Source organism: Acomys minous, assembly GCF_964271855.1.
Source record: "Acomys minous genome assembly, chromosome: 7".
Taxonomy (NCBI): Eukaryota; Metazoa; Chordata; class Mammalia; order Rodentia; family Muridae; genus Acomys; species Acomys minous.
This window is the reverse complement of record NC_140488.1, coordinates 118,387,318-118,401,842: the sequence shown is the minus strand read 5'-3', so window position 1 is coordinate 118,401,842 and position 14,525 is coordinate 118,387,318. Positions and strand designations below refer to the sequence as shown.

The 14,525-nt window shown below is 41.9% G+C and overlaps 2 protein-coding genes across 5 annotated transcripts in view; one reads left to right on the top strand and one right to left on the bottom strand.

The window, feature by feature from the left end:
• The window catches only part of ZNF81 (zinc finger protein 81), a 73,679-nt gene extending 69,290 nt beyond the window's left edge, over positions 1-4,389 (bottom strand). For 2 of the 3 annotated variants that reach the window (XM_084790043.1, XM_084790046.1), the window contains exon 1: positions 4,267-4,389. The gene's annotated coding sequence lies outside the window, so the exon portion shown is untranslated. Of the gene's footprint in view, positions 1-4,252 lie in introns of all 3 variants that reach the window. The other variant, XM_084790044.1, reaches the window with a different exon arrangement.
• A 127-nt stretch (positions 4,390-4,516) lies between these two features.
• On the top strand, positions 4,517-14,290 carry UXT (ubiquitously expressed prefoldin like chaperone). 2 transcript variants are annotated; one of them, XM_084790053.1, is made up of 7 exons: positions 4,517-4,604; positions 4,758-4,822; positions 6,796-6,877; positions 7,020-7,087; positions 7,356-7,463; positions 13,690-13,753; positions 13,935-14,290. In XM_084790053.1, exons 2-7 carry the CDS (start codon positions 4,767-4,769, stop codon positions 13,986-13,988), a joined length of 432 nt encoding a protein of 143 aa, XP_084646179.1. In that variant the 5' UTR covers positions 4,517-4,604; positions 4,758-4,766; the 3' UTR covers positions 13,989-14,290. The 2 variants fall into 2 exon arrangements, with proteins under 2 accessions (XP_084646179.1, XP_084646178.1); XM_084790052.1 differs by having other exon boundaries at positions 4,758-4,864.
• Positions 14,291-14,525: the final 235 nt, after the last annotated feature.

Here is a 14,525-nt window from a genome sequence, read left to right as displayed (position 1 = left end):
AAGGAAGAGAAAGAAACCAAGAAATTATGTAAATGTTCTTGTTTCCACAAAGTTTTAGACATTCTGTAGTATTAACAAACTAAATTCTAAAGCAACTAACTTTATATCTAATATTGACGGATGTTGAGGGCACAAAGGTCCTTGTTCCCACCGATCACTGAGGAAAACAGGAATGTTAAACACACAGGGGCCTCTTCTCAATTTATTTATTCACTTTGTATTCCAATTGCAGCCCCTCTCCCTCCTCTTTTCCCAGTCCCACTCTCCCACCCTCTTTCCCTATTATCCCCTCCCCTTCTCCCTCAAGAGAGAGGAGCCCCTACCATACACATCAAGTCCCATCAGGACTAAGCACATCCTCTTTCACTGTTAATGACTTGGTGATGCTTGTTACTAGCCGTGGCAGTAGTCCTTACCCAAATCCCCCAGCACGTTTATCCCAATTCCTAAGGTCCAGTCAAGCTGGCAGAAAGTAATTAAAATTTTATATCTAACCACTTTGTCTTGGAAACTGTATTTATGATTTAAAATTTGATTTTGATGCTAAAGGATCTTTGATTCAAATATTTAACAAGGACACAACTGCAAAATCCCCATCTTATAAAAGCTACTAACTTGCTATGAACTGTTAAAGATAACTACGACATGCAAGTAAATGAATGGTCAGGCACCTTAAAAATGAACAAATTCTTTAATGTGCTCAGAAATAAATTTGCAGTTATGCTAAGTGCAAATTTAACTCATATACACAGACAAGCTTTGGCCTTCTAGAAATGCTGTCACGTTAAGCCTAAAACAAGTAATGATCCATCATTGAATGGATGTGTAATTCGACCAGACAACTATCTATTAAGTATACCTGATTTTAAACTAACTTCGTGCGTTCTTAGTTACTTGTTTTAGGCTTAAACAGCCAGGGCTACATAAGGAGGCCCTGTCTCAGAAAAAAAAGAAAAAAAAATTTTTTTGTTCTATTTTCTTCTCAACTCAGGCCTTTTAGGCACTGAAAATCCAAACTACCCTGATTCCTTTATATTTGTGATACTAAATTTTCATTGTTGAGGTTATATTTCTATACAACACAACAAAAAAATTTAAGCAGCATAAACAGGCTTGGGATGGATTTTAAAAGGAAAATAGAAGTAAACTGGAATCAAGAAAGGGCTCAAAAATATTTTTCCTAGATAATACGGTGGCAAAAAATACAAACATAATTACATGTTTCTCTAATTTCCTAAGACAGCAGTAAAAAGTTACCACAGACTGGCTGGTTTAAACAAAGAGAAAGTATTCTATCACAGTTCAGGAAGCTGGAAGTCCCAAATCATGATATCATAGAGCTACGGTAAGTCCTTCTGAAGGACTTCTGTTTCTATTCAAACATCTATCTATACCTGTCTCCTAGCTTCTAGGGGCACCAGCAACCCTTGATATGCCTTGGTTTGTATTTTTGGAGTTCCAGAAATCAAGCTCAGTGCCTTGGTAAGCATTCTACCACTAAACTATTACCTCGATCTCTTTTTTTTCTTTCTTTCTTTTTTGTTTTTGTTTTTGTTTTTGTTTTTGTTTTTGTTTTTGTTTTTTTTAAGACAGAGTTTCTCTGTGTAGCCTTGGCTGTCCTCACTTTGTAGACCAGGCTGGCCTCGAACTCACAGAGATCCACCTGCCTCTGCCTCCCGAGTGTTGGGATTAAAGGCGTGCGCCACCACGCCCAGTCGATCTTTTATCTTATAAACATATCACCATGCAAATATCATTTTCATTACTGTGACTAGACCTGAAAAAAAAAGAGAGGAAGGATTTTTTTTAGGCTCACACAGTTTCAGACACTGAATTCCATAATCAGCTTGTTCTTTTGCTTTTAGGCCTGTAAGCAAGGCAGAAAGTCACGACAGAGGACATCATGGAGGAAAGCCACTTATAGCATGGCACTGGAAAAGCAGAAAAAAAGAAGGGTATAGGGGCCATATAGCCATAGATAGATAGAGATGGTCTCTCAATAGAGAGATAGAAAGATCTAAAGATAGAGAGATACACCCTTGAAAGGCATGCCCTCAGTGAGTTACTTCACCCGACTAGACTCCATTTCCTTTAAGCAATTCAGCTATAAATTAATCCATTGAAGTTATCATGAGCCAATCATTTCTCAACAGTGCCTCCTGCTGTGGCTCGAACATACAGCATGAGCATTTTAGAGGGGACATTTCATACACAATCACTCTGTCAGATTACACACCACCTTCTATATCTTTCTCTTCTTTATCTCCTAAGAATATTTTTCATAAAAAAATTTTTAAAAAAGAATATTTTTCATTGGCGTGGGGCCCATTTGTTTAATCTAGGATGACCTTACCTCAAGATACTTACTATATATGCAAAAGTGGTTTTTTTTTTTCAAACTAAGGCCACATTCACAGATTCTGTTACAATATATATATATATATATATATATATATATATATATAGACATTATTCTACTCACTAAACACACCCATTTGCAAACAGATTAAACTGGACTTGGCGCCTTATATCTGCAATGCCAGAAATTGAAAGGTTGGAACAAGAAGATTTTAAGTTCAAGGCCAGCCTGGAGTACACAATGAACTCAATGCCATCCTGGCTATATGGCAAGACCCTAACTCAAAAAAAAAAAACAGCTATAGATAAATATTAAATTGGACCCATATCCTATAACATATATGCAAACTCAAAACGGGACCAAGGTTTAAATGTGAAAATGAAACAATATATTAATAGAAGAAGCCTTGGGTGTATTCCTTTCTAGTCTGGATTGGAAGAAAGCAACTGTCACTGTGCCACAACATCAAACAGCTCAGAGGAAAAACTTGAGTCAATATATGTAAAATGTTTAGCACTATGGACGGAACGGGTAAATGACGGATGAATAGCAGATATAACCCTAAGAGTCCTACAGGTGGTGGGTTTCCCTCCTCCTTGACGTCTCCTCCCATCACCCTGTGGAAGCACTCATGGGTAATTTATTGGGCTTACTCACTGGAGCACAGGTGATTCAAAGGCACCCACACACCTGAGAAATCCAGAGCAACACATAGGCAGCTATCCCACTGACTAATCCCACCTGCAGCATGGACGGTCCTGCTTGGAGCACAGCTGACTGTGGGAAGCTATGCCACTTCGGTTGCCAGAAAACGTAGGGGCAGCCAGATTAACAACAAAGATTTCCACCCCAGTCCATTTGTCTACCTTAAGGAGAGGAGTCTTTGTAAGGATCTTTTGACTCCAAGGCCTCATGAGCCTCTCTACTCTCTCAACAAAAAATATTAATAGGCTGAATTCTGTGTCTCAATTGTGTGTATGTGTATATATTCACATATATTCATATATATATGAATATATATATTCAAACTGACAAATTCCCACAGTATATACTATCTTCTTTATAGATTAGTACCATGATCCTTGCTGGTCTATAGGCACTCTTATGCTTTTTAAATTATTAAATGCTTAAGTGGACTGAGTTTTGTCTTTTTTTTTTAAGAGGACATGATGTTGGGAGAGGAAGGTGGTAGGAAGGGTCTGGGAGGAGTTAGAGAGACGGAGTAGGGCGTGGAGATGATGAAACTTCATTACATACATTTATGAAATTCACAAAGAATAGAAATGTTTCTGTAAGAAAAAATAGGGGCTCTATAGATGGCTCAGTGGTTAAGAGCACTGGCTATTCTTATAGACCCAAGTTCGACTCCCAGCACCCACATGGTGCTCACAAACCCTCCTGCTCACTACAGGCACGAACATGCAGACAAAACACATAAAAGGGGGGGGGGGGATTCAGAGTTGGAAGGGAGATACAGAAATGGCTCAGCAGTTAAGAACACCAGCTCTTGCAGAGGATGTGAACCCCATTATCAGCACCCACATCATGGTAGTTCACAATTGCCTGTAACTCCAGTACCGCGGCCGGCGCACACAAGTTCTGATTGATTAATTAATAGATGCACACGTTTCAAATAAAGCAGGCACACACTTAAAATGAATAAATGCGCGCGCGAACACACACACACACACACACACACACACTTCAAATAAGTAAATGAATTATATACACTTAACCCCCTCTCCCTTCTTGTGAGCCCAGCCTCAGAAACCGCCAAATCTCATTAGCCACTGGCGCACACACTCTCTCTCTCTTTCTCTCTCTCACACACACACGCGCACACACACACACACAGTTTCAAATAAGTAAATAAATAAAATTGTAAACGCATACCTCCCTCTCCCTACCTTCCTGTGAGTCCAGCCTCCCTCAGAACCCGCCAAATCTTATTAAACATCATCCGAACCAGCCTCCTGCAGGCTCGTAACCCTTGGCCTGCCGGCAGACAACTGGCCCGGCCCTCCGGCACGATAAGATTTTGTTATCTCCAGGGATTCATTAAGACTCCGCCGGCAGCGCTTCCCTAAAAGCACTGCTTCTCACTTTCCGGACCACCTCCCCACAACGATTTGGTTGGCTCCTAGGCTGGAAACACGTCATCCATCCGCGCCACCCGGAAGCCGCGGTTCATACTAACAGTTACTGCCGGTGGGCCTAAGCTAAGCGCCGCCGCACTTGGGTACCGGTGAGTGAATGGGTCCTAGAGTCCGGTTAGGCAGAAGGAGGAACCCCGTAACATGAGCCAAAAGATGTCATCTCCAACGTTGAGAGGTTAGAGAGAACTTTGTGAAGTTAGGCTGGAGCGTTTAACGTGCTTTTCCACCTCCTCACTCCCTAGGAGCCCATCATGGCGACACCCGCGAAACGGCGAGCCTTGGATACCGTGGGAGAGAAAGTGCTGCGGTACGAGGCCTTTATCAGTGACGTACTGCAGCGAGACTTGCAGTGAGTGACACCGCGGGAGGCGTGACGTTTGAGAAATTCCATGTGGTGGGTGGGACAGAATCCCGGCCAAACCTCCGGATTGGCCGACCAGACGACCTGGAAGAGGGGGTTGACATCCGGGCTGCAATTTGCTTGGGAATTTCCTTTAGCAGAGTCTCCGAACTTGTTTGTCGGAATAAAATAGTCATTCCGAACCCAGGGTGTTTCTGACTAGGCCATATAACCAATATTTATGAACTTTGCTCCTCTGTGAAACATAAAAGTTTCTGCGGCCCTCGTAATGTGGTGGGCTTGAGTTTTAAATGTGTCAACCGACATAAAGAATGTAGGACAAAGCCAACCATGATAGCACATGACTGTAATTCCGGCTTTAGGGAGGATGGTTGAAAATTGGAGAGTATCCTGGCCTACAATAAAGCCAGGCTCGGGCTCCATGATATGTGCCAGTAGTTTTGTCTAGTGGAGGGTGGGAAATAATTCGTTTCCTTAGCCAGGATGTTCAAGATTCTATTTTTTTAAAAAAAGCCCAGTGTGGTGCCACAGGCCTGCAATCACTGTACTCGGGATGAGTGTCAGAAGCAGGGTGATCCAGAGTTGAGGATCATCCTCAGCTATATTTTGAGGCTTATGAAAGCCTGAGCTCTGAGACTATGTCTCAAAAAAAAAAAAAAAAAGAAAAACTAGGGCCAGCAAGATGGCTTACCTCTAACCCAATGCCCTGAGCTGGATCTCTGGGACCCACATGGTAGAAGGAAAAAGATACCGCCCCCCCAATCTGACCTCTGACCTCCAAATGTGTACCATGGCACCCATACATGTACAAAAAACAAATACCTAAATGTAAGTTAAGAATACTTTTTTTGTTTTGTTTTGTTTTTTGGGTTTTTTTTTTTTTTTTGGTTTTTGTTATTTTGGTTTTTTCGAGACAGGGTTTCTCTGTGTAGCCTTGTCTGTCCTAGACTCGCTTTGTAGTCCTGGCCGGCCTTGAACTCACAGCGATCCTCCTACCTCTGCCTCTTGAGTGCTGGAATTAAAGGCGTGCGCCACCACGCGCGGCTGAAGAATACTTTTTTTAAATGGAGTTAAACCCAACTACTATTATATTATGGCTGAGAGGAAAGGATTGTTTGATTTGCTTACAAAGTCAATACTAGCCTGGGAAACTCAGATCTTGTCTCAGAAAATAAGACAAATAACCTGGCAAGTTATTTTGGAAACGGAATGTAGCTTCAGTACACTAAAGACTCAATAACTGGATGATAACTATTGCTGTCGTTATTAATCTGAACAGAAAGTTAGGTATTCAGAATAAGGCCTATGTGAGCATCCTAAAAGAGATAGGGTGAAGATGGGACATTGTAGTTGGCATAAGTCACTGAGTAAAATACAATATTTGTAGTTATAATAGGTATCAAGTACACAATGTTTATCATTTGGCTAGCATCTAAAACACTTTGTAAACACTTGATTCTAATGATTCTTAATCCTAAATAGGTTTCCTACCTTCCAAAGTCGCATTACCAATAAGAGATAGAGCTCAAGATGAAATAGTCTGATCTGTATTTATTAAAATGCCTGGTGTCTGTCTGTCTGTCTGTCTGTCTGTCTGTCTGTCTCTCTCTCTCTCTCTCTCTCTCTCTCTCTCTCTGTGTGTGTGTGTGTGTGTGTGTGTGTGTGTGTGTGAGAGAGAGAGAGAGAGAGAGAGAGAGAGAGAGAGAGAGAGAGAGAGAGAGAATATGAATATGCAGGGTCTCGCTATGTAGCACAGGCTGGTCTTAAACTCATAATCCCCCTGTCTCAGTCTCTCAGTTGCTGGGATTACATCCATGAACTACCACACCTGGCTTAAAAATGCCTGTTAGGGCCTGATGTGAGGTGTCTCAAGAGGAATCGGGCCACCTAATGTTCATTATTGTATTTCCACATAACAGAAAGGTGCTGGACCATCGAGATAAGGTATATGAGCAACTATCTGTATACCTTCAACTGAGAAATGTTATTGAGCGACTCCAGGTAAAGGCGTTTAAATTGGGTATCAGTTTGTATATGTGTACAAAAAAAAGGGGAGGTGGGAAGAAAAACGCCCAGAACAAAACCTTGAACTGCCTTAAAAATTGACCACTGATAACCTACCTCTTTTCTCCTGGCCCTACAGGAAACTAATCCCTCGGAATTGTATATGCAGGTGGATTTGGGCTGTAACTTCTTCGTCGACACAGTGGTGTGAGTGCATTCCCTTGCTCTGAGCTTCTCCCTTTTTCATGCAACAAGTATTTCTTAGTGTTTCCTATATTACCAGACTCTAGTAGCTTTTATATTGCATTAAGATAAAAACTACATACTGTTTCTGTGGCAGTGAATGAATACAAAATACCTGCCCTTACAGAGCCTTCACTTTGGGCAATAGAAGGGACTAGGAAACACCTTAAACTATACGGTATGCTAAATAGTAACAAAGACTTTCTCCACTTGCTCTAACCTTTTTCCTCAGCCCAGAAACTTCACGCATCTATGTGGCCCTGGGATATGGTTTTTTCCTGGAGTTGACACTGGCTGAAGCTCTCAAGTTCATTGACCGAAAGAGTTCTCTCCTCACAGAGTGAGTTCATTCCAGGAGGATAGTGTCTAAAACTACCTACATCGGCTAGGGGTGCAGGGAAGTGGTAAGAGCATTTGCCTAGCATGTGTGAAGCCCCAGGTTCTATCCATATCACACACCGAGTACACACACACACACACACACACACACACACACACACTACATAAAATCCAGATAATGGTAGTGCACACCTGGAATCCCAGGATTCTGGAGGATGAAGCAGGAGGATCCAGAGTTTGAATTGAGTCTGGTTATTAAAACAAGACCCTGTATATTTTTTTAAAAATTAATAAGTATACATCACAACATGGCTACCTGGGATGGTACTTAGAAAACCATCCCACTGCTCTTACCTCCCTCTCTTGCACTCTAAGGGGATAGAGGCTTTCCTTTTGTCTCTCTCTCTCCCCTCACTGTCTCTCTGTCTCTGTCTCTCTCTACCTCATGGCCCACTCAGGCCCCAACTCCTCTGTCCTTCCCTTCCCCCAAATAAATCTCTCTATCACATTTTAAAAAAAAACATACTTCCTTCCTCTTTAGGCCTAGGGCTAAGAAAAGTAAGGATGCAAAGTTCAGCCAGGGCATTACACTAAACACTCAGTAAATGGTTTTCATGTCATTCCTTCACACAGGTTGTGTGGTTGACCTTGGGAATATAGCAGTAAACAAAACAGAACTTTGCATCCTCACTTGGGATGGACTTTGCCATTATATGTACATATAGCTATGGTCATGTCCATCCCAAGCGTCAATGAAAGTCAGAGAAGCTACTTCTCACTTAGCTATCTGCTAATGTTCCCGTTCCTTCACTGGGCTCTCACCACTCTGCCTGTACCCACACATGCAGAGCCAGTGCCTTCCTCTATTACTATCCACCTTGTTTCCATCAAACCTAGAGCTTGCCATTTTTTGGCTTCAGCAAGCGCCAGTGCTGGGGTTAGAGGCGTATGAGTTTTTACATTGGTATTGGGGATCCAGACTCACATTCTTATGCTTGTGCAGCTAATGTTCTTGTCCACTGAGCCATCTCCCCAACCCTAACACATGCTTTAAGCATTTCCTACCTTTGGGAGCATTTAAGAGCTGCTGTTGTCCATCTGTAGCACTCCCAATGTAGTTTCTTTTCTTGACCCTTGGGTATCTTGCATAAATAACAAGTTCCCTCAACAGGTTCTTCTGTGATATAACTTCAAAATTAAGCCCCTGGTATTCTTGAATTGCCCCCCTCTACTTTAAAGTCTAAGTAGTAGCATGTATGTGCACATGTCTATAGGCATGCATATGTGCTATAACATACATGTGAAGATCAGAGAACAGCTTTGTGGAGTTGGTGCTCTCCTTCCAGGGATTCCATGAATAGAACTCAGATCCTCAGGCTTAAGTGGCAATCACGTTTACTCACTGAGCCATCTCACCAGCCATCTTCTAGTTTTTCTCCTCTTCCGGCATCTTAATACCTCTTAATATATATTGTGAGGTATCTTTCTTTCTTGTGTTCATTGTCTTTATACTTGGGTAATAAGTATTACTTACATTTTTTTACAGAGCCGAGACTTGAAAGCAAGGTCTCTTCTGTACTAAGCAAGAGCTCTATTACTGAACTATGTCCCTAGCCCAGTTTATCAACATTGGAAAGGGAAAGATTTATACCGCAGATGACTAAAATAGTGTGAAAGCACCGAGTTTCTGTTGAATAACTTAGGCTAGAAGCAAAGTGAAGGGATAATCAAAGCTTATCTATGTGAGTAGTGGTGGGGAAAAGAAAGTGTGGGCTCTGAACGACTTTTGGGTTAGTGTAGGGAAGAACGGCTTTGGGTGAGGAGTTTGAAATATAGGTAGTGTGGTAGCTAGAGAGATGGCTCGGCGGTGAAGAGGCAGGCTCTATGGCCAGAGCATGACAGTTCACTGATTTCTTTAACCCCAGCTCCAGTAAGATAGCCGATGGTTATCCCCCAGATTAGAAATGCTACTCTTGCAGCATTGGGAATATCTTGCCAGTCAAATCTCTACTGTGATTCATAGACTCTACAGCTGGGTAGGACTAGTGATTGACCCCTCTCCCTTGGCAGCTTGCATAGCTATGAGAGCCAGGTTAGTTCCAATTTGATTCCTAAGTCCTATGGCTGGAGAATATGGTATTTTCAGCAGTGAGGTCTTACCTTCAGGCTCTGAGAGGTAAGCAAGAGCAACAGCAATTGCCTTTATTGTTTTGGGAGTCTCTTGAATTCCCCTGACCAACAACTCTACAGCAGTCCAGGCAGAAGGATCTTGAAATGGAGTCCAGCTAAGCTATCCCTGTCACTGGGCTTTTTGTTAGATAGCCTATAGCTTTTGGGGGAGAACATTATCACTCCAAGTAGTATAACTTCATTTAAATGTGTATGTGTATATTATATATGTAGTTTTAAGTAAACGTAAAATATTGTTTCCCTATGGTCTTTACAATCATCCTTGATGTTTTGGGCTTTTTTTTTGTTTGTTTGTTTGGTTGGTTGGTTTGGCTTGGTTTTTCGAGACAGGGTCTCTCTGTGTTAGCCTTGGCTATCCTGGACTTGCTTTGTAGACCAGGCTAGCCTCGAACTCACAGTGATCTGCCTGCCTCTGCCACCCAAGTGCTGGGACATCCTTGATGTTTTTTATACCTCCTCTCTCCCTCTTCCTCGGTCTCTCTCTTCCTCTCCCTCCCCAGATAAAAGAAACCTCCCCCACTTTTCCTATTTCCCCATTATAGAACCTGTGACCTACTATCCCATTCTATGCAGTTCATTCTTCTCCCCGCCCTGATCCTTTTTTACTGTCCTGGTTTCTGTAGTTACTCTAGATTATATTCTCACATCTAAAGATTTGGAGCTAGCATCCACAAATAAGAGAAAACGTTCAGTGTTTGTCTCTCTGGGGCTAGGTTACCTCCCTCAGTATAATATGTTATAGCTCCGTGCATTTACTTGTAAATTTCTTTCCTTTTTTAAAAAAGATTTATTTACTTTATTTATTGCATATGAGTGCTTTACAGAAGAGGGCATCAAATCTCATTATAGATGGTTGTGAGCCACCATATGGTTGCTAAGAATTGAACGCAGGACCTCTAGAAGAGTAAGTGGCACTCTTAACCACTGAGCCATCTCTCCAGCCCTTACTTATAAATTTCCTAATTTCATTTTTCTTTATAGCTGAACAGAATTCCATTATGTATATGTACTACATCTTCATTATCCATTCATCTAGTAGAGGACATTTAGGTTGTTTCCATTTCCTACCTGTTGTGAATGAATAAATCGGCTATGAACATGGCTGAGAAAAAGGTATTCTTGCTCTCCGGCAGTAATTCCATGGTTTGTATCCCACCCTAACCATAGACTTAAGTATTTTTTTGTTCCTTTGAATGGAGCGGTCTTCATTCATTCAGCATCCATTAGATCCCCACTCTGTACCACGTACTTTTCTAGTCCAAACAAAGAAACAAAACAAACCACAATCTGCCCTCACAGCTGTCATTCTGATCAAAAGAGACAATAAGTAGATGAGGCCATGGCATAATATAATACATGTTTACAGTGCATAATGTACTGTGCAAACAGTACATAATGCAGATAGTAAGTGTTGCTTGAGATCGAGCAGTTGTCATGTAAAATGGAATGGCTAACTGGATATGAAAAACAGCGAAGCGCCTTGAAGCTGGGGGTGCACGTTCCATCTGTAGTAGAGTACATTGCTGGGATGTGTAAGGTCCTGAGTTCAATGCTAGTCCTGCAAAAAGAGGAGAATCTAGAGTTTTGTTAAGCAACCAGAAAGATGGCATTACTTCTGTCTGAGATGGAAGAGCAGGCCAAGAGGGGAGAGCTTGACCTCAGTGTGCAGCCTGTAAAATACGAGGGACTTAGACACTGAAGTAGGGTCTTGAAGATAGTTGGCAATATTAATTTGGGGAACAATAGTATATAGATAGGTTCATACTGGGGGTTTTTTCCAACTTAACTTTCTATCCTATTGCCTTGTTTTTCATGTAGTTCTTAGTTTCCTTTACCCCTCAAACTGAATCCTGCATTGACAAATAGATGAGCACAGTTATACTGGATTTCCTGTCATGCTGTCAAGAGTCAAGACCCTGCACTATCTAGCTCCTCCCACTTCCAGTCATAATTTCTTTTTGGTTTTTCGAGACAGGGTTTCTCTGTGTAGCCTTGGCTGTCCTGGACTCACTTTGTAGACCAGGCTGGCCTCGAACTCACAGTGATCTGCCTGTCTCTGCCTCCCGAGTGCTGGGATTAAAGGCGTGCGCCACCACGCCCGGCCCAGTCGTAATTTCTAATACTGACCCTTCTCACAAAGCTCTTTTGCGCTTCTTGGTCTTTGTGTGGAAAAGAGCTTCCTACTGCCTAACTCTCACTCCTTCTTTGGTTTTTTCTTTTTTATTCTTCAGAAAGTTCTTCCTTGGCCTACTGTATTCATTTCTGACTGATTGTGTACATGAGGATTCTCTTGGATGAGACCCTATTCAAGCAGACTTGGACAAAAGGAGTTGACCAATTTATGTAACGCAGGAGATGAGAGCTAGGATGGTTTCAGGCATCTTCCATTTACCTAGGTGTTTTCATGCCTTGGCCTCTTTGTAGAGTCCTTCTCTCACACCTGACTGTGACCCTTCAGCACTGTCTTCAAAATACATCCCAAATTGAATTATTTCTCATTACTTCAGCTACTGGTCCCTCTGGTATGAGCCTCTATTGCTCACCTAGACTATTGCATTATCCTCCTCATTGGACTTGCTGTCTTCACACTTGGAATTCTTCCCCTGTCAATGTTCTGTCCTACAGCCAGGTGGATTCTTTTAAACCCTAATGAGTTTGTATCTTAATCAGTTCACATCTATCCTCTACTCTCACCTTCCCCTTGCTACCACCTCATTTAATGTAAAAGCTGAGGCCTTTACCATGGGCCTGTGGGCTTTCCATCATCTGCCTCCTTCCTTACCTCTCTTGACTTCACCTCTGAGGATTCTCCTTCACTTATTCTCCAGCCACAATGGCTTCTTGGCTGTGCCTGAACAATACCAAGAAGGCTCCTACCTCAGCACCTTTGTATTGGTTGCTCTTTGTGGTTGGAACATTTATCTTCCATATCAGCCCCACTATATGCACTATTCATTTTAGGTCTTTAATCAAATTCTTCTCAGTGTTAGGGGGATGTGATACACATCTGTAATCTCAGCAGTCCAGGCAGGAGGATCTTGAATTGGAAACCAGGCTAGGCTCTATAGTCTCAAAAGGAAAGCTCTCTGTGGAGCCAAACCTGAGCACGCTTTGAAATTGAAGCCTCTACTTCCTACCTCTTCCCCTTCATTATTTCTTTCCTTATACTGTTTATCTCCTTATACTTAGGCAGATCTAATACATCATAGTTGCTTGTGTTTATTTTGTCTCTTAGTATTTGAGGGGCTAGAGAGATGGTTTGGTGGCTAAGAGCACATACTGCTCTCCAGAGTAACTGAGTTCAGTTCCCAGGACCCAAATCAGGCAGCTCATAACCACCTGTGACTACAGATCCAAGGGACCTGATGTCTTCTTCTAACCTCTGTGGGCATCTACACTCATGGTACATTTCCCATACACATGACAGACAAATAATTAAAAACTAAAAATGAATCTTTTTTTTTTTTTAACAAAAGGAGCTCGAGGAGACCTCATTTCATTTGCTGGTGGTTCTGATATTCCCTAGTATTTAAAGCTGCCTGGCATACATAAGGCATTCAATAATCTTTACTTTTTATTATCACATAGTCATTGCAATGCGTTTCATAAAGATAATTTCTTTTAAGTATATCATGTAGTTTGATCATATTCATAAATCTCATATCCCTTCCTTCCCTCATCCCCTTAGTCTTCTTTTTTTAATGTTACATTTTTATGAGTACATGTAAAGGTTAGAGGACAACTTTTTAAATTCAGGTCTCTACTATTCCTCTACTATGTGGGTCCTGGGTACTGAACTCATGCTGCCAAGCTTGGCAGCAGACAGCAATCACTTTTACCAACTGAGCCATGTCACTGGCCCTATTCCCCTCGATCTTTAATTGGGGAAATTCTAAGTGGTAGCCAAGCATCTCTGCATCCAAGTAGGCCAAGTGGACGTCATCTGGGATACAAGCATTTCTTGAAGTAATGAGGAAGAATCATCCTTATAACCCTACATGGGGTCCACTTTGCCCTTTCTTGTTCCTTTTTTCTAGGCTCAGCAACACCCTCACCAAGGACTCCATGAATATCAAGGCCCATATCCACATGATGCTAGAGGTGAGAGCAGCTCACTCTACTCCCCTTGGAATATTTTTAGGGCGATGACCTGAAGACAAGAGGAAGCCAAAGAAGGGAGGGGTCATCTTCTAAACTGAAGCCAAGGGAGTGAGAAACAGAACAAACCTGGGTCATGATCTGGATGCAGCCTCTGTTCAGTCTCCTTTATCCTCTTTTTCAGGGACTTAGAGAACTACAGGGCCTGCAGAATTTCCCAGAGCCATCTCCCCACTGACTGCTTCTTCCCATCCTCCAATATTAAAGAGCCTGAATGCCTTGGAATCACATAGCTGGTTTTTTCCCCTAACCAAAGTTCCTGGAAGACCCCATCCTCTCTGTAGAATCTCTAAAACATTTTAGACATCTTGCTTGCCTCCAAATTGTGTTTTCCACCTGACTATTGCTTCACCCTCTTTTGTCACCTTGTGAAATTTTATACCCCCCCACACACACATACATACTTTAATTCTTTTTCCTAGATATTTGTATGTGTGCCCTTTGTATTACCATAAAGAATGGACTGATTCATGGCCTGGAGATGAGGTTCAATTGGTAGAGTGCTTGCCTATCAAACATGAAACCCTAAATTCAGTCCCCAGTACTGTGTACATAAACTGGGTGTGTGGCACACTTGTGACCCCATCACTCAGAAGATAGAGGCAGGATGATTTTTTTAAGGTCATGCTGGGCTACATGAGACCCACGAAACAAATGTTAAAAGTGCCAGTTAAAAGTGATTTGTTTCCATGGCCATTAGCTTTTTACTTAAGAT